Genomic DNA, 19,611 nt, shown 5'->3' with positions numbered 1-19,611 from the left:
GCTGGGTGACCGAGCTCTGGCCTGCGCCTGCCGGGGGTGACACCTCCAGGCTTGGAGCCCTGCAGGCTGGCAGCCACTTTATGCCCGCCGGGAGGATTGGCCAACACCTCGTGAGGTGGGTGGGGAGGGGGAGGGGGGAGGGCAGGCCTTCTGGGAACATGACCCCAAAAACCAAAGTTTCCACAGGCGGCCAATGGGCGCTGGGTGCGGTGGCATGCCTGCTCCTCCTCCTGTTTTCTTCGAATTCGTTCTTCGAGGTCAGCCCCACGCCCAAGGATGATGCAAACCGCAGCCTCAGCCTTCCTGGGGTGAGCAGGGAGCAAGGGGGTCCATGCTCGCTGCAGGGGGCTGTGCCCGGGGTGGAGGGGAGAGTCCACCAGCTGGGCTCCTGGAGGGCGCACAGCCCAGTCCCAGCCCAGGAGCCATCGGCCTCACAGGCCTCTGTGGTTTGGGGCTGAAGGGAGCGAGACATCTTCCTTCTTGAGTGCCCTTCCCGCCCTCCTGCCAGGGCTGTTGGGACATCTGTGAGCGGAAACCACCGGGCTCTGGGCACAGAGCCAGACCCAGGCTGGCAGCCCCGAGATTGTGGTTCTGGCCCCAGGACCTGCATCCTCCAGTGGGGCTCTCAGCCATCTCCTTTCCCCCACCAGGCACCCCTCACATAACCAGCCTTCCCCATCCCAGGCCCATTGCCCACAGCCAGGCTCTTTTTCTATAGACAGGGCCCTCTAGGGAGAACCAGGCACTTGAGGCAAGAGAAACAGGAGATTAGGGTTCAAGCCCACTGACATGCTGTGTGATCCAAGGCAAGTCGCTTAACCTCTCTGGGCCTCAGAGCCCCACCCACCCACCGTAAAATGAGGATTCGAAAAGTATTTCCCAGCCACCTCACAGGGCTGCTGCAGTCATGGACATACAAGGCAAACGCCCTTTGAAGGCAAAAGGAAAGATGAAAGTCTGATTCTAAGTACTAGCTGTCGGGAGGTGGGGTGGGGGGCCGGAGGAGATGGGGAGTTGCTGCGGCGACCGTTGGGGACCAGGTTTCACTTTCTCTGAAAGATAGTGATCTTGAGTCAGTCCTCTGCTTCTCACAGATGAATGAAGGGGCCAGAGACAGCGCCTCCCGAGCCAACCTGCTGCTTCAGCGCAGGATAAACTGAGGCCTAGGAGAGGGCGATGAGGGGGTGGAGGGGCTGGCCCCGGCCTGCATGCCATGCCTGTCAGCCCCAGCATATCCAGCAGACCTGGACGAGGGTCCTTGGCCTGCACCCTGAGGAGCTCGGTGGGGAGGAGGATGTCAAAGGCTGAGGAGCCAGGGTGGGGCCCTTGGGGGCTGCCAGGGAGGCCTGAGCTGCTCAGGCCCTGTGGAGCCTGGACTAGGAAAGCCAAGGTGGCCAGAAGGAGGAGGGCCAGCCAGGCACGCTCCCACCCATCACCACCCCGGCACCCATCATCACCACCAAGGCCGTTCCCACCAGCCCTCCCCTCTGCAGACACACCCACATCGCTCATTTATGCAGTCAACAAACTTTCACTTGGCCGCGCGCTTTGCCAGGTGTTGAGGATCTAGCAGTGGGCAAAACCAGAGGCACCCCACCGCCAGGAGGCTTCTCCTCACCCCCACCCACTCCCTGGTGCCCAGCATGGTCCTCATCACACCGTTGCCACCCCTGAGGGTGGATTCTGCCACCCCTGAGGGTGGAATCCGCCACCCCAGTTCCGGATTCTCCTCCCAAGAACATCACTTCCGCTCGATTTCTCATCTCGGTGCCCACCTCCAAGAGGCGGCTTCCTGGGGCCCCGGCCAGTCCGGGATCCTGCTTCATTTCACATCCCTGATCTCATCTTGCTACAGCCCTGGGAGGGAGAGCGGCCGGCAGGGATGCCTCAGCTCTCTTTAACGAGGAAACGGAAGCTCGGAGAAGCTCAGGGCCGGGCTCCAGGCAGGAGAGCCAGGTCTGGCTGGAGAGCTTCGTGCCCCTCTCAGGGGCTCCTTGCTGACCGGCCTCCACAGTCGTGGGACAGCCCGGTGCTTTCACCCCTCGGTCCAGAAGCCATAAGATCTCCTCGGTTTAAAGAGGCCTCCAAGACCCAGAGACGTTGAGGTCGCCCCTCCTTCAGTTGCCCTTTGTAGAAACCTTTAAGAGGAGGGGGGCATTCAAACTAGGGCTGTCACATCTGAAAGACCTCGCTCTGAGCACGAGGCTTTAAACTTATATATTAGTTTGCTTGGGCTGCCATAACCAAATGCCACAGACTGGGGGGCTTAAATGACAGAAAGGTATTTTCTCACAGTCCTGGAGCTAGAAGTCTGCGATCAAGGTGCCGGCGGGGTTGGTTTCATCCTAAGGCCTCTCTCCTTGGCTTGTAGACAGCCGCCTTTTCATGGTCTCTTCCCATGGTCACCCCTCTGTGTATGTCTGTCCTGATCTCTCCTTATAATGACACCAGTCATGTTGGAGTGGGGCCCACCCAATAGCCTCATTTGACCTCGATTACCTCTTTCAAGGCTCTATCTCCAAAGACAGTCACATTCTGTGGTGCTGGGGGTTGTGACCTCAACACACGAATTTGAGGGACACAATTCAGCCCCTAAAAGCTTGCAAGAAGAGGGCATGGTTGGAGGGCAGCAGGGAGCGGGGACACTGGCAGGGGGAACCCGGAGCCGTGATGTGCAGGAGGGCGGGGAGTGCCCCCAAGGTGAGGAGGCCCCGCTCCCCATCCGAGCAAAGCGTGAGGGGAAGATGCGTCAGCGTTTCTGGTGAGGTCAGCGCCCGGTGACGTCCCTCTCGCCAGCAGGAAGGGCTTGCAACACGGCCCTGCCGGTATAAATAGGTTCCCCGACCACAGGGTCCGGGCTGTCCCCTCTTCCCGGGCCACGTCAGGCAGGTCCGCGTGATTCGGAGGGGAAGAGAGGCCTGGCTTGGTTCCTCAGAGCTGCTGCTTCCTTGCCTTTCCGGCCCACCCTCCGGCTGGGGAGCCCTCCATCTTTAAACGCAAGGACAGGATTCGGCATGGCCTGAGGGGCAGGCCAACACTGGAGCAGGGGGTCACTGGGCTGGATGCAGAGGCCGGCAGGGTGGGGGGCAGAGATCAACCCAGGTTCTGGTCTCCATCTGCTTGTGGGCCCAGTGTTCTTGGTCCAGTCACACCCCCTTTCTGAGGCTCAGTTTCCCCTCTGTAGACTGAAGTGCCACAACTTAGTAATAAAGAGACAAAACAACCCAGGTTTTAAATGGGCAAGTGATTTGAACAGACATTTCTCCAAACCAGACACAAATGGCCAAGAAGTACCTGAAAAGATGATCAATATCATTAGGAATCCGGAAAATGCACATCAAAACTATGAGATGCCACTTCACCCCCACCAGGGCAGCTATAATCAGAGACAGACAATAAGTCTGTCTTGGAGAGAACGTGGAGGAGTCGGATCCCTTGTGCACTGCTGGTGGGAATGGAAAAGGGTGCAGCCACTTTGGAAAAAATATGTCTCTTCCTCAAATGGTGAACATAGAAATGTCATACAACAAACAATTCCACTCCTGAGTATACACCCAAGAGAACTGAAATCATATAATCACACAAGAACTTGTGCACAATTGTTCACAGCGGCATTTATTCACAAAAGCCTGAATGTTGAAGCAACCCAACTGCCCATCAACAGAAAATGGATTTTAAAATGTGGTCTATCCATACAATAGAATATTATTCAGCCACAGAAAGGAATGAGGTACTGATGCATGCTATAATGTGGATGAACTTCAAAATCATCATGCTCAGTGAAAGAAGTTAGTCACAAAAGGCCACATAGAGACTCCCTGGCAGTCCAGTGGTTAAGACTCCACGCTTCTACTGCAAGGGGTGTGGGTTTGATCCCTGGTCAGTGAACTAAGATCCCATATGCCACACGGCGCGGCCAAAAAAAAAATTGACGAAAGGCCACATAACATTCTGTTTATAGGCAATGTCCGGAATAGGTGACTCCATAGAGACAGAGAGTAGATTAGTGGTTGCCATGGAGTGGGGGATCTGGGGAACAGGGGTAGTAGCTTATGCGTACGGGGTTTCTTTTGGGGGGATGAAAATGTTTTTGAACTAGATGACTGCACAGTCTTGTAAATATACTGAAAACCACTGAATTATACACTTTAATGCATTTGATGGTATGTGAATTGTATCTCAATTTTGAAAATGCAGGAGCAAATGCTGCCTTACTGGATGGTCAGTGTAATTCAGTGAAGAGTGCACGCCAGTGCCCGGCCCATAGCAAGTATCCGATGACCACTTATCCCTCCTGCCACTGGGGCAGATGAAGGTGCGCATTTGCTTATGTCACAGGGTGACTTTGAGGGCGGTTGGGAAACACGTGTTACATAAACACCGGGTGAGCAAGGATCTTCCAGGGCCCCCACGAGGTCACTGAGGTCACTGTCAGCTGGGGGGTCATTTGACTCAAGACCTGCCACAGTTCTTCTGGGACCTGGTATGTCCATGGGGATGAGACTCCATGCCCTCCCCTGCACCCAGTGGCTCCGCCCAGTTGGGTAACTGACTGGTCCTCCTTCCAGGGGCCTGAACACCTATTCAGGGAAGGGCAGAGGGGGGGGGAACTGGCTACTGTGCAGGAGCTTCACGCCAGCCATCGGCCCCCAGACCAGGCCCTGCCATGGCGAACCCCTAGGCCGCGAGGAAGGCAGGTGGGGGCTGATTCGTCTACTCTGAGGTGGGATAACCAGGAGCTGAGGGTGCAGACGGCCCCCACCCCCAGGCCACCCTCTCTGAGCCCAGGGCCCCCTCTGTAAGATTTGGGGACAGGCGAGATGACCACAAAGAACCCACAACCCTATAACGCCCCAGGGGTCCCGTGGCAGCTCTAAACACTGAGATGGCTCTGTAAAGAAAAGAAAACCTAATCATTAAACTGGATCAGGAAGTCCAATGGAGTTCTGACTTTTCTCATAATGACAACATACGACGCCTATTTTGAAACATATTCTTTTTTGTTTTTAAATAAATTTATTTTTGGCTGTGTTGGGTCTTTGTTGCTGTGCACGGGCTTTCTCTAGTTGCAGCGAGCGGGGGCTACTCTTCGTTGCGGTGCACAGGCTTCTCATTGCGGTGGCTTCTCTTGTTGCAGAGCACAGGATCTAGGCGTGAGGGCTTCAGTAGTTGTGGCACGTAGGTTCAGTAGTTGTGGCTCGCAGGCTCTAGATCTCAGGCTCAGTAGTTGTGGCATGGGCTTAGTTGCTCCACGGCATGTGGGATCTTCCCCGGGCCAGGGGTCAAACCCATGTCCCCTGCATTGGCAGGCAGATTCTTAACCACTGCACCACCACGGAAGTCCCGAAACATCACATTCTTGCCAAAAATGTCTTGATGTCACAGGAACGTGCTGTCTGCCCAGTGGTGACATTCGAGACCATTTCTGCAGCTCTTCTGGGTGCCGGGCCCAGTTCTGGCCCTTTCACGTGGGCCAGATCTCTGAATCCTCAAAACCTCCTAATGAGGCAGAAATCATGGTCTCCGCCCAGTACGTGGGGAAACTGAGGCCTGAGAGGTGGGGAACTTGGCGGAAGGTCACACAGCTGGGAGGGAGCAAAGGCTCAACAGAAACAAAAACCAGCGGCTCCCAGAGCCGGGAGAGGGGAGGTTGGCTCTCATGGGGGTGGCTGCCTGGGGAGGACTTGGTGACGGAGGTCAGTATTTCTGCAGGTTTGCAAAGACAACGTTGGTTTCATTGGCGGAAAGGCAGAAAAGAAATGCTACAAATTCCACGTTGAGAGAACTGCATGAGCTGATGGGCAAATAGGACCTCACTGGACCAGTTTAGGGAACAGCTGGTGTGGCTGGAAGTCGAACAGGGAGGGAAGAAGGCAAGGAGGGAGGGGAAAACCAAGCCACCACAAAACCACTTTGCTGCCATTGCAGCCCCTCCGGAGGGGCTTGTACAACACAGCTTGGTCCCATCCTCTTGCTCAAAACACTGCCTGGCTTCCTGTTGCCATTCAGATAAGGCCAAAGTCATCACCTCAGTCCCCCAGGCCCTGCCCACCTCCCCAGCCTCACCCAACAGCTCTCTAGCCCACCACTTTCTCTGACCTTCCTCAGCCCCACAGAGGAGCTGAGCTCTCACCCCAGGGCCTTTGCACATGCTGTACCCACTGCCTGAACACTCCACCTACTGAACTGCCATCAGACAACAAGTTTCAGTCCAAGCTTCACCTCTTCCAGTGACCTTCCTTTACCCCAGTCTGGTTCCTGCTCCCTGACCCCACCCCAGAGTACCACGTACCCGTCTCCGTAGCATTTTTCAGAATTGTAAACTCTTACAACTGTGGAGTTGTCTCCCCAGCCAGACTGTAAATTCCAAGAGGGTGCCTGTCTCCAGAGCACAGCACAGGCCCCAGAACGTAGTAGGTGCCCAATAAATCATTAGTGAACGGATGGATGCATGGCCATCTGCAGAAGCCCCAGGCTTCAGGGCCCCAGTGCAGCCCCATCCCATATCCAGTACACCTGCAGCCAGGCCTCTGAAATTGCAAGCCCACCTCGCTGCCAGGTGGGAACAGGCCCTCTTGGAGCCTTTCTCATGCCCTCTCCCCAAGGACATCAGAATCATATCACTCACAATACACCAAAGCATGTGATCTCTTTTTTCAGGAAGCCTCGACTTTAAAGACACTCACTTTTTCTTTTATGATGATTTTTCTAAAGCGAATTCAAAACCTATTCTTTAGCCACTGCAGATTTCAACACTTTCCTGGAGAAACAAACTGAAAAAGAAAAAGCCAAGGCATTTCTCCTGCTTCCTTTAAAGAATTCATTTCAGAACAAATTCTACATAAGCGGCACCTGACAGTCTCGTAGAAAGGGGCCGGTCTTCACTGGAGGAGACAATCGTACAGTCCCTCATTCAACCTGTATTTAATAAGTAACAGTGGGGGGGGGGGCACCAGGCCAGGTGCCAGGGATAAATCAGCAAGAAAGACAAGGCTAACCTACAGGAGGGTGAAGTTACCGTGAAGGATGAATAAACACACAGGCCGATATCCAGCACATGGAGGGGCTTGGAAGACCCATTTGCCAGGCTGCCCCTTTCTTGCCCCAGGAGGGGTCCAACCCAGCCTGGTCTTCGTGGTACCCCGGGGTTTAGCAATGCACCTGCGTCCTGAGCAGGTCCAATCAGAATCCTTCCCAGGAATAACGGCAGACCCAGGAGACACGCCTCCCTCACGTGGCTGGGGTTCCTGCGCTGGGACGTCACGAGGCGGGGGTGGGGTCCTGCCGAGTGGGCAAGAGGGTGGCTGGTGCAGCCAGGAAGGCCAAGGGATTTCCCTGAGTCCCTGGTCCCTGCAGAAAGCCAGGGCCAACCACATGGCAGGTCCCAACTACACAGGACGTGATGAGAGTCCCGTTTCTGCTAGTTGAGCCGGTTTCCCGGCACTTGCCATGGGGAGTCCTTAGTCCTCACAAGCATGAGGTTGGGGGCAGGAGGGGTGGAGGGCACGGAGGGAGGAAGTAGGATGGGCTGCGCCTGCTCTGGGTGCCAGCTGCAGACAAAGCTCAGAAGCTTTGATCAACAGAGAATGCAGCTGGAAGAAGATGGGGGAACAAGCCAGGGTCCTCATGGGGCTGTCTACAAATTGGGACACAGAGGCAGGACTCACTTGCAGGGATGCCGATTACTGGTCTGGAGGAAATGACCTGGGACAGGTGCTGGGAAGACTTGCTTTCTTCCTCTTCTTGTTCTTGGGGACACGCTAAGGAAACTCTGAGCATTTATCTTGATATGAAAAAACAAACCTCCTGCAGCTCCAAGGGGAGAAAAGGCCATCAAAGCTTGCTCTGTCCAAGGGCCAGCTGGTGGCCATTCAATGGGTGATGGGGTGTGATCAGCTGGCGCCAGGTCACCCTGTCCACAGACAAGTGTGTAAGGAAGAGAAGGGGGACAGTGTGTGGCATTAAACACAACTGCGGGGCATCCCCACAGTCAAGAAGGCAGAGTTTAACAGGCAAAATGTGGGAACCCAAATGTCCATCAACAGATAATGGATAAAAAAAGTGGTTATGTCCATACAATGGGATATGATTCAGCCATAAAAAGAATGAAGTACTGACACACACTCCCACCCAGATGCACTTCAAAAAACATCATGCTGAGTGAGAAGGCTGGACACCAAAAGTCACATATTAGATGATTCCATTTACAGGAAATGTCCAGAATACTGAAATCCATAAAGACAGATTGGTGACTGCCAGGGGTTGTGGGAGGGGAGTGGGAAGTGACAGCTAAGGGGTATAAGGTTTCCTCTTGGGGTGATGAAAATGTGTTGGGAACTAGAAAGAGGTGATGGTTGCATAACACTGTGAATGTACTAAATGCCACTGAGGTAGCTATTCACTTTTTTTTTTTTTTGGCCGTGCTGCGCAATCATGCCCCAACCAGGAATCGAACCCTGTGCTCCCTGCAGTGGGAGCGCAGAGTTTTAACCACTGGACTACCAGGGAAGTCCCACTATTCACTTTTAAATGGTCAACTTTATATTATGTGAATTTCACTTCAATTAAATAAAAATTTAAGGCAGAGTTAAGAACACGACTCCAGGAAAACCAAGAGGCTGGGAAGCAGGAAGTCGACTCCAAAGGGGCTGGAGAGTCAGAGGGTCTCCCACAGCCCCTCCTGTGTTATTGCCCAGTGAGCACCTGTGCATGGGCTTTTTTTTTTTTTTAAATAAATGTATTTATTCATTTATTTTTGGTTGGGTCTTCGTTGCTGCACACGGGCTCTCTCTAGTTGCAGCCGGGGGGGCTACTCTTCGTTGTGGTGCGTGGGCTTCTCGTTGCAGTGGCTTCTCTTGTTGCAGAGCATGGGCTCTAGGCACACGGGCTTCAGTAGTTGCGGCACATGGGCTCAGTAGTTATGGCTCACGGGCTCTAGAGCACAGGCTCAGTAGTTGTGGTACACGGGCTTAGTTGCTCCACAGCATGTGGGATCTTCCCGGACCAGGGCTCGAACGTGTGTCCCCTGCACTGGCAGGAGGATTCTTAACCACTGCGCCACCAGGGAAGTCCCTGTGCATGGGCTCTTGTCAACTTAGAAAAGGCACACCTAAATTTAAAAGGCCAGGGTATGCCAGCTCAGGACAGGGCCTGGAAGCTGCCTGGAGTGGAGGCTCCTGGTGTGAGGAGAGAGCAAGCATAGGTGAGACACTGGAGGGGGAGGGGGGCCAGGGGTGGGGTGGGGGTGGGGGTGCTGGTCTCAAAGACAGAGCAGGGGGGCTGCGGAAGGCTGGAGACAGGGGAGGGAGGGAGCACACTAGTGCTGGGGAAAATATGCTTCTGCAGCCAGAGGAGAGGGAGACCCAAGCAGGGAGACCAGCGGGAGGTCTGGGGTGGCCACACAGGCAAGGACAACCGTGGGCTGACTCAGGACCCTGGGAAATGGGGGGTGCTGGGCTGCAGAGGGCACTGGGGCTGGGTCACTGCAGAGAGCTCAGGCTGAGGGGCATATGCACAGGGGGACAGAAAGCAGGGCTAGGCTCCCTTTGGGCTGTAGACAGAAGAGGGACAGAGAAGTGGGCAAAGAGGGAAGAGGGAGACGGGAGAGGCTGGGGGGAAGGCGGCCAGGGGCGGAGGGCAGTGGTGAAGAGGTAGGGCTTGGGGGGCTGGGCAGCACAGCCCACCACTCCCCAGGGGACGGCAGGGAGCTGGGCCTTCTGCTATCAGGGAGAGGGAGAGCAGGGGGCCCTGAGGGAAGTGGGTCCCCAGAAGGAAAGTGGACAAGAGGGTGTACACGGGCACAGGTGTGAATGTGAAAACAAAAGATGCAGACGTGTGCACGCACACGTGGACATAGAAAAACTGCCCCAGCCACAGACAAAAACAGACACACAGAAATACATGCCACAAATGCTCACACACAGGCATAGATGCACACACCAGCCACACATACACAGGACACATGCAGACACGGAGCCAGGCACACAGCTGATGTTTATAAGAAATTGGATGCATGCACAGCCACAGACATCCAGACCTCCGACATGGAGCCATAAGTACAAGGACACATGGACACTGAGACACACGGACACTGAGACACACGTGTAGACAGACACACATACACACACTTTCTGGCCAAAACAGACTTGCCTGTAGATGCCCATGAAGGCCTGCACACTGTGAATGCACACACCAGTGCAGCACACCCATCCATGTGGCACCGTGACCAACCCCCTGGGAAGGGAGCTCTGGGCACCCCCATTTAAGATACCCCTGGCTCGGGAACCCCAGCACCTGGGCCTGCCTGGGAAAGTGAGACACAAACCCCGCCTGCTGCCCAACGGGCTCACCCAGCCCAGCCCAGGGTCAGGGAGGAGGCAGGGCTATGCCTCACGTGCCCGCCGACACACCCATTGCCACGCACCCATTGCCACCAGCGGTAGACACTCAGTCACCAACGCAGACAGCTGGGATTGAGAGGGATCTTGCAAAATCCTCCCGGTCCCTCAGGGTTCAGCTAAAATATCCCTTCCCCCAGGGAACCTCCCCAGGCCCCTAGGGGCACTATTGATCTTCTTTGTGAATAATGGTTCTGCCATGCCCAGCTGTGCGACCTTGGTTAAGTCACTTCACCCCTCTGTGAAGTGCTTCGTTTCCCCTCTGTAAAAGGGGGATAATGAGAGCGTGTGTTGAATACATGAATTAATGGAACACACCGCTCCCCTCTCCCACATACGGATGGGGAAGCAGCTTCCCTGGGCTCACAGTCAGTCAGCTGCAGACAGCTGCCCCTCCTTCCTCCTGCTTGGACCAGTCCCACCCGGTGGGACCAGGTAGAACATGGAGAGGGCGTGGCCTTATTCTCCCCTCTACGCAGGAAAATAACCCCGCTCTGGAGCAACTTGGTGAGCGTGGGACCTCACGGCCCTACCCAGCTGGGGTGGGGGTGAAAACCTTAAACCCTGAATTTCTGCTCAAATGCCTTCAAGGAGGGCTGAAGAGGTCACTTCTTCTGTATGAGCATGGAGATCAGAAAGGGTAGAAATGAGCCTGGGACTCTTCACGCCTGAGGTTTGCTCATCTCCCGTCCCCACCCACCCAACAGCCCCCCACCCTGCAGATGCCGGACGTGGGGTTGAGGGGCTGAGGGACTGCGGGTAGGGCCCTCCCCGGGCATGGGCTGCATCTTTCTGAGAACAAGCGCTTAGGCTCCGTGGTCCTCGGCCTCATGCTCAGGAGTGGCCGCGCTGAGGCAGACAGGTGGACTGGGGCTCCAGGTGAGCCAGCAAGCGCCCCCAACCTCAGTTATAAATGACCCAACCCGAGGCCTGGGCTGACCAGACCGACTTCCTTTTCCCTAGAATTCTCTGGAGCCTGGGTGGACAAGGAAGTGGCTCTGCGAGTCCCCCTCCCCTGGCCCAGGACAGCTCAAGACCTACCTGTCAGACAGCACCCAGCGCATCAGCTGTGCGAGAAGGCCAGGGTAATATCCCCTTCCCAGAGAAGCTGTGTTCTCCAGGCACTTCCCAAGCCCTGTGCCCCAAGCCCTGTGCCCCAACCCCAGGGAGGTCTCAGTCTCCTGCACTCCCTGAGCAGGTCTCCCCATCTGTAACCTGCCAAGAAGGCCGAGAGCCGGCCCAGTGACCCCCAAGGACCCTAATGCCCTGGGAGCTAACAATTCCACACACAATTGCATGTGTGTGGTGGAGACGCAGGTGGACATGCTGGCCTCTAGGCCTGGGCCTGAGTTGTACCAGCCCACCGGGGCAGGCCTGTGGCCTCGCACCCAGCCCAATCCCACGGGCAGCCGCAAGATCTAACCATTGCCAGGTTAGGACCCAGTGTGGGGGACCAGGTGAGACCTCACACACTTGGGAAACTGGGATGACAGAAACACCCAAATCAGGCAGTGACTCACAAACTGACAGACAGATGGACAGACCCCCAGAGCTGGACGTGCGGCCAGGAGCTCTCTAGCTACAGGTCAGGCAGCCCCAAGAATTCTGGTTCTAAAATCCCCATCTCAGCCCAGGACATCTCTCGAGCCAAGGCCCAGGGCGGCCCCTCCAGGGAGAGAAGCAGGACCCTCCTCAACCCAAAGACAAACTACAAACAAACACCCCCTTCCCAGGGTCCAAGGGTATAGGATCCTGAGGGAGTTGCCTCCTAGGTCTCAATGCACTCGGGGAAACGGAGGCCAAGGGGAAGGGGCTGGCCCAGGGCGCCCGACCGCCACTCACCGGGCTGGGCTGCGCTCCCTGCTCCTCTGATCTTCAGCCCCCAGGTTCCCAGGGGCAGGGTGGGCGCACTGCCAGAGGTCTGGACCCGTTCTGGCTTTTCTGGGGAGCCACCACGACCTCTGAGTACGCTGAAGTCACACCCTTCTTCCCTTCCTGAGCGCGGGCGGGTCTGGGCTGAGGGTACCCGATAACCTCCCCAGCACATCTGTGGGGCCCCATCGGGCCACAGCGGAATCCCAACTCACAGAGCAGGGAGGTGGCCCCTCTGTGACAGGAAACCCCGGCCCAGATGTGCAGAGCCTCTGGCCCCAGCGTGCAGCCATCGAGGGGAGAGGGGGCTCCAGGTGGCCTCCAGGCCCCTGTCCTGTCCCCCCAGCCAGGGGAAGCCCAGTGTACAGACTCCCAGGTGCACACTCTGACTGGCCCCCTCCCACCCCTGCCCCAGGAGAGCCCTAGTTGCAAGAACTGACTGCTCCCGTGAGGGACAGAAAGAACTCAGGCGTGGTCCAAAAGAAAGCAGGCAGCAGCCTGAAGGAGAGGTGCTTTAGGGCTCCCCTCCTTGAGGGGATTCTGCAACAGGCCAGCCACACCCAAGGTCCAGGGAGGCTGGGGGACCCCCAGGCAGGAGGGTCTGGGAGTCTCTTCCCTGTTCTGAACCTTCTGGGCTGTTCAGAAGCAGCAAGTAATGAAGAGAAAGCCTGGACCTCAGAGCCAGGCAGCCCTGGACAGGAATCACGTGACCCTGGCTAAGTCATTCCACCTCCCAGCGCATAGGTCCTTTGTCTGGAGAACAGCAATAGCTCATCTACGCTCTTGAGGTGAGAACTGAGGGAGGTGAGGCCCGGAGCCGGCAGAGCGGGGAGAGTCCAGGACCTCAGGCAGAGGGGCCCTGGGGAGCTGTGGGGCAGGCATGGCCAAGGCCTGGACAACCCCAAGGACCACAGCCTGGCCTGCTCACTACAAGCTCTTTATTAACAAGTTGATTAAAAAAGAAGAGAGATAGAGATGTAAAAATACTTTTTTTGGAGGCCCCAGGAAGGGAAGGCACTGTCAGAATTCACTTGGCCAGGAAAGGCAACAGAGCCAGAGGCAGAAGGGAGATCAGGCCTTCTGGGGAGCAGCCGGCCCACCCAGGGCGCTGAGAGGGGGAAGGCTCTGGCCTCAGGCAGGGAATGTGCAAATGCCGAGGCCCCGCAGGGAGTGATGGGTTGAGGGGCTTCCTGGAGGAAGCCCTGAGCACCGTGTTCCCCTGCGATGGGCAGACACGCGTGTCCACGTGAGAGCCAGTGTCTGCACGCAGCTTACATACACAGAGCGGAAGGAGGAGTCCCCCGACAGGAACATCCCAGAGCTTGAGTAAAAAGCTTTGAGAAGTCTCTGGAAGCTTGAGGACAAGGGGAGAGCCTGGAGGCTGCTGTTCCCCTCAGGGCCTCAGGAGCCCAGACCCTCCTGCCGATGCTGGAGGACCTTGATGACACTGCCAATGCCATCCTCAGGAACCTGCAGGCAGGTGGACAGAGGGAGGGGTCAGGGCTGCCCAACTTCCTGGGCCAGCTGGGGCCACCTCCTGCCACCCCACCCCCTCAGCGTCCCTCCAGGGGCCCTGGCCCCAGCCAGCAGCGCTCACCAGGGCATGGTCGAAGTTGAAGGTACTGATGTAGTAGGCGGAGATGTCGGCCGCAGCCAGGGGACCTGCGATCTGGGCCACAATCCCACACTCATCTGAGGGTTGAGGAGAGGCCCATGTGGATCGCCCTGATCCCCACCCCCACCCCCAGCCCTTCCCAAGCCCCCGACACATGAGGTGCAGCCCTCACCAAAGCCCAGGGGCTGTCCGCCGATGCGCACCATCCTCCACAGCTCCCCTGAGGAGCTGGTCAGCAGCAGGTCACTGGGGAACCTGGGGAGGCAGGTGGGCAGTGGGCAGGGCACCCCTGTCCCCTCCTTGCCCCACTATGAGCTCCCTGGGCAGGTCAGCCTGGTGACCTCGGAGTCTGCCGCTCTACCCCCTCCCTCCCTGGGGCTGACTTAGGGCCTGTGGCCCACCTAGGGTCAGGGGTCACATACTTTTTCTGCGTTTCAGCATCCATGACAATGGAGATGTAGCCCTCAATGAGGGAGAAAGCAAAGAAGGTGATGGAGCTGGATCCAGGACCACCGGAGGCTGCCTCCTTAGGGGGACTGGGGAGGGAGAGTAGGCTCAGGTGCTCTGTCCACTCCACCTCCCTGTTGGCCTCCACACCTGGGAAGGGACTGGCACAACTGGCCCTGGGCAGACCCTCCTGTCCCTGGGCCACTTTCTCCCCTTCCAAGCACCCTGACCTCCTGCTGGTGTAGGTGGGGATGGGGGAAGATGATGAACCCTGCTTTTGCCAAAGACACAGAACCCAGGGCCGGAGGGCCTGCCAGGGCACAGCTCAGGGGTGGCTCTGCCCACACCAGAGGGGAGGGCTCCAGCTGCGGCATCAGGACCTTGCCTGAACCTCAGTGCACGATACATGTGCATCGCAGGCTGCCAGGAACCCCAGATACAGAACAGGGCACAGAATCCGCAGAACCAAGGGATGGGCGGAAGGTGGTGGGAAAGAGCACGGGGAACAAGATATGAGGACAAAGAGACAAACGCAAACAAGGCCCACCTGTGTGAATAGAAGAGGACATCAATGAGGGTGGTGGCGATGGCTGGCAGCGTCTCAGGGTCCAGCGTGAGGACACAGAAACGGTTCTCTGGGCTCTGGATGGGATGGACCGTGGGGCTGGGCCCTGCTCCGGAGGGACAAGGTGGTGGCAGGTGAAAGGGCGACTGTGGGCTGCGACGCCCCCTGGTGGCCAGCCAGAGAGGAGGCCTGGGCTGGGTGCCGGGTCACGGTCTACATGCAGGTACCTGCCTGAGTTTTCCTGGCCCCATCTCCCTATCTTATGAGGGGGTCAGTGTCAGCTGGTCTCCCTAAGCCCACAGACCCACCTGCACAAGGGAAGGGGCCCAGTGGGAAGAGGAGACCCTGCCCAGGCCTGGGTGTCAGAGGGCGGCCCTCACCATGCTGGGCACGGGGAAAGCCGTTGCTGGAATCATCCCTGGCAACGGGCACAGGCTCCCCGCCCACCTCTCGATAAATGTCGAACTCCTGGGCCAGCGTGTGGATCACCACGGACAGGTCCTGCTCTCGCACCTGGGCCACAGGAGATGGCACAACACATGGGTCCCCAGGCACCCATGCCCACCCTGCCCCGCACCAGCACCTGCAGGAAACTCACCAGGATGAAGTCTGTCTGGTAAGTGGACAGCATCAGCACCGACACGTGGTGCTCGGCCAGCGGTGCAATTACTGAGCGGGCGATCTTGGTGACCCCAGCAGCCTGCACTGCTGCGCCACTGTGGGATGACACGTTCAGCACCAGCCACGTGGCCTCAGCCACTTGCAGGAACTCAGATGGGGGCAGCTCTGTGGGGCAGGGGGCACATGCCCAGTCAGGGCCTACAGGGCTGGACCCTGCCCTCAGTTTCCCTGTCTGAGCCTTGGAGAGTTCTACCAAGGTCAGGTCAGGTCTGGAGACTGGAGCTGTCTTCCTCCCCCAAGTTCTGCTCCTGAGACCTGCATGTCTGCAAGGACTGAGAGGTGCTTCAGGTGTTGGCCTGTCAGGGATTGTAACTTCCCAGTTAAGATCGGAGCTCCAAATCCAGACAGAGCTGGGTTCCAATCCCAGCCTCACCATTTACTTTTTGCTGACCTGGGGCAAATGATTTAACTTCTCTGAGCCTTAGTTTCCTCCTCTGTAGAATGGGATGACAGTGTCCTGTGGGATCACAGATGCCTTATACCACATGGCACCACCAGGGGGAGCCAGCAGACCACGTTGGCTGGGGGACGCCCTTCCCTCTGAGCAGACCCAGACTTTTCTGCTGCACAAATAGGGAAACTAAGGCCTGAAGTGGTGCTATGCGGGATGGACCAAGCCCCAGTTGGCTGGCCTGAGGCTCCAGGCCTGTCAGGATGGGTCAAGCTGGCAGGAGTAAAAGGCAGATGTCAGCTCCAGGGACCAGGGAGGGACCAGGCTGGCGTCCAGTCCAGAGCAGGGGCCACAACCAGGCGGGCTGCTAATCGCCCAAGCACAGCTAGGAGGCCGGCCAGGATCCTGCCCTGGGCTGGCTGCCTGCATTCCTTCCCCAACCCTCAGACTCCTGGAGTCGCCAGACCAGTCCAGGAGGGGGTGACCCACACCAGGGAGAGAAGTCCAAGGAGAAATAGTCCAAAGGCAGATGGGGGTGGTGGTGAAACAGCCACAGAAACCCGATTCTTGCTCCAGAACTGTAACTGAGGCCCTGTTGCTGGCCTGCGGCTGCTAAGTGTCCTCCACACACAGCCCCATTATAAAGCCCTCGTGGGACCCTATAAGATCAGAACCGTAACTATACCCACTTTACATAAGCGGAAACAAACAGCTCAGAGAGGGGAAGTGACTTGCTCAAGGGCACACAGCCAGTGAATAGTGGAAATGGATTCGAACCCAGATCCATCCTCCTTCAAGGCCCCAGCTCTTGCGACCTTGGATCCTAACATTCGGTGAGAATCTGGCAAAGAACGCAGTTTCCTTCCCCTACTCCCCCTCCCCAGCCCAGCCCCCACCTTTGAAGCCCTCCTCGTCCACCATGAGCGTGTAATCCTCGGGGGTCTCCGTCAGGCTGAAGAACTTGCACCTGGTTGGGGGGCGGGGGCATCTTCAGCCTGGGTGGGGCGGAGGGGGCGGGTAGACCCCCGCCGGGCACCTCCCTGCCCCCTCAAGCCTCAGTTTTCTCCCCAGGACAGTGGGGTGTGTGCCTCATCTCCGGAACTGCGGACTCCTTTCCGCCTCCCCGACCTCTGCAGGAGCCCCCTGCCCCTCCATTCCGGGAAGGAGGAGAGGCTCACCCGCGGCGACAGTCCCGGAGCGTCGGACCTTGGGCCCCCAAGACCAGCCCCTCTGACCCGATGGGAGGCATCTGTAAAAAGCTCCCCGCGGTCGCCAGGAAGGAATGCCCCCACCTGACACCACTAGGAGTTAAGCATTGACCATCCCAGGCTGTTTGCGCCTTAACCGGCCCTGGGAGGGGGCCTCACGGGGCCGGATAGGCGGCGGTCCCAGGGAGCGTAGGCCCAGGCCGGATGGCGGCCGGGGGCGGGGGGAGGGAGGGTGGCAGAGAGGGCTCTCCCCGCCTGCTGTCGCTGGCCCCGCGGCGGTCCTAATCTCCCGACCCCGTCCCAAAGCGACAGTGGAGCCCACCCCCATATGTGCCCCGAACCCGGGCTCGCACCGGCTTCGGCGGGGCAGGAAGAGCAGCTTGATGAGCGGGTGGGTGTAGAGCCAGAGACCGGGGCGGGCGAGGCTCAGCACCCGCACCCGGTGCTCTAGGATGTGCAGCTCCATCGCTGCCCGCACAGAGCCGACCCCGCTGCCAACCTGGCCCAGGTCGTGCTGGGGGCGGGTCGGTGGGGGCGGTGCCGGGGGGCTTAAAGGAGCCGGTGGGCGGCCGAGTCCACGCCGCCACCTACGCCAGCTCCCTGACGGCCACGCCGTGCGGGACGGGCGGCCAATCCAGGGTGGCCACGCCTCCTTCTAACGCCGGAGCCACACTCCTCTCCTTCCAGCCCGCCGAACTCCGCCCCTGCTGCCTCCTCCCCCTCGTCAGTGGCTCGGGAATCACCCTCTGACCCCACCCGCGTCGAGTCCTCTAGGCCCAGCCCGTGCCTCGCCCCCTCTCCGGGCTCCGCCCTTTCCGTTTGACGCCCGCTGCGGTGGGGTCCGGAGCCAGCGGATGCTTGGGGTCATTTCTGTCCTTGCGCCCAAATCTTATGATTAATTTCACTGAGCCTTGGAGGGCCACAAGACGAACCGGGGCTGGGCTGGGACAGAACGCTGCCCCCAAATCCGTGGAACACGGAGGGGTGGGGTCCACTGTGCAGCCCAGGCGACCCTGTGGTTCTCAGCCAACAGTGTCCTGGCGTCTTTCCCCCTCCTTCCTCTCATGGCTCAGCATGGTGCAGGGCCACCAGAGCTGGCTGGGGTGGCGGAGACAAAAGACCCCCAGCAAGGGCTGTCCAGGACTGGTGTTGATACGTACCCCTCCGTGCTTTGTGAACCCTGTCAGTGGACTGACAAGGTGAAACCTAACCTGGACTTGGTGGCCCCCACATCTGTTCCTCTCACCCAACTTTCAGAAAAGGGAGGGCTCCAGCCACCTCTGAGCAGCATGCTGTGGGGTAGGGAGCTGAGGGTGGCCAGGCCTAACACTTGCCCAAAACTCAAACTTTGGGGGAACAGGGCTATGCATCTGGGGCTCACTGGGTACTCAGCTCTCAGCAGAGACTTAAGCCTGCAGTCATTAGCAGAACTTACGTGGCCTGAGCACATCTAAACTTGCTTCATGCCCAAGCAGGCCCCCCCCAGCACTGGCAGACACCCCAGATCTGAGGCTTGATAGTGCCAACTTGGGCTCATTTCAACATTAGGGCTGGCCTCCTCAGGTCTACGAAAACCCCAGTGCTGAGCAGGCACCAGCACACCTAGGCTGGCTCCTAGCAGGATGGAACACGCTCCAGGGGCCCTTGTCTGGCCTGAGCGTCTGCAGGCCTCAGATGCGAGGCTTTGAACCAAACAGGTTAAAGCAGGCCTCAGGTCTGATTGGGATCCAGCAGGCCTGAGCAGGCCTCCTGCCTGCTCGGGGGCCTCTACTGTAGGCGAATGAAAGTGGAGCAGCACCTTTCCCGCTGGACTCTCCAGCATGGTGGATCCCAGTGGAACACTGAAGCCACCACATCCTGGCCAGTTCCCTGGAGGGCCAGGGGGAGGGGAGTGTCCTCTGAACCCCTCATCTCGTTGATGGCAGGTGCAGATGGGGTAGGGAGCCACAGGGGTGAGGGGTAGGAGGTAGGATGTGGATCGCTTGCTCTGACAGGTTCATGCGACCCTTGACCTCCTCAGGCCTCAGTATCCCCAGCTGTACCAGAACAAGATGTTCCAGGCTGAGGCCCTGCAATGCCTAAAAGCTCCCAGGGAGGCTCTACTCCTCTCTCTCCCCCCTCCCCCATGGCCTGGCCCAGCTTGGTGGCCTGCCAGGAACAGCCACTATTGTTTGACTGGAAAAGCTGCTTCCTCAGCAGAAGGGGGGCCTCTCCCAGGGACACCCTGTCCTCGCCCTTCTGGTCATCAGTTGTGACCACAGTGCCTGCATGGGTCCTCGATGGCAGAGTCCGGTCACCCTAGTCAGGAGAGGTAGTGAGGGGCTCTGGGTACAAATCTGGATCAGCTTCATCTTTCCCACTCAGCTCCTCTGTTTCCTCATCTGTAAAATGGGGATAATAATAAAGCCTACCTGATCAAACACGTGACACAACCA

At 58.0% G+C, this 19,611-nt stretch overlaps 1 protein-coding gene across 3 annotated transcripts; it reads right to left on the bottom strand.

Annotated features, from left to right (window-relative positions):
• Positions 1-13,089: 13,089 nt before the first annotated feature.
• Positions 13,090-17,789, bottom strand: CASTOR1 (cytosolic arginine sensor for mTORC1 subunit 1). Of its 3 annotated transcripts, none has more exons than XM_060310424.2 (9): positions 17,530-17,789; positions 16,865-16,935; positions 15,495-15,682; positions 15,277-15,409; positions 14,879-15,002; positions 14,307-14,420; positions 14,057-14,139; positions 13,867-13,938; positions 13,090-13,739 (listed from the first exon to the last, which is right to left on the bottom strand). In XM_060310424.2, exons 1-9 carry the CDS (start codon positions 17,640-17,642, stop codon positions 13,732-13,734), a joined length of 906 nt encoding a protein of 301 aa, XP_060166407.1. In that variant the 5' UTR covers positions 17,643-17,789; the 3' UTR covers positions 13,090-13,731. The 3 variants fall into 3 exon arrangements, with proteins under 3 accessions (XP_060166407.1, XP_030716653.1, XP_030716654.1); XM_030860793.3 differs by having other exon boundaries at positions 13,094-13,739; positions 13,867-13,961; XM_030860794.3 differs by lacking the exon at positions 17,530-17,789 and adding an exon at positions 17,147-17,492 and having other exon boundaries at positions 13,094-13,739; positions 13,867-13,961.
• Positions 17,790-19,611: the final 1,822 nt, after the last annotated feature.

Source organism: Globicephala melas, chromosome 13 (assembly GCF_963455315.2).
Source record: "Globicephala melas chromosome 13, mGloMel1.2, whole genome shotgun sequence".
Classification (NCBI taxonomy): domain Eukaryota; kingdom Metazoa; phylum Chordata; class Mammalia; order Artiodactyla; family Delphinidae; genus Globicephala; species Globicephala melas.
This window is presented reverse-complemented; position numbering and strand designations above follow the sequence as displayed.

Excerpts from the sequence above, each read along its gene's own strand:
- CASTOR1 (XM_030860793.3), bottom strand. The coding sequence starts at position 17,642 with ATGGAGCTGCACATCCTAGAGCACCGGGTGCGGGTGCTGAGCCTCGCC. Across the intron at positions 14,421-14,878 it reads GTCCTCTTCTATTCACACAG|TCCCCCTAAGGAGGCAGCCT; the intron begins GTGGGCCTTGTT and ends CTCCCTCCCCAG. Across the intron at positions 13,962-14,056 it reads CGGACAGCCCCTGGGCTTTG|ATGAGTGTGGGATTGTGGCC; the intron begins GTGAGGGCTGCA and ends CTCAACCCTCAG.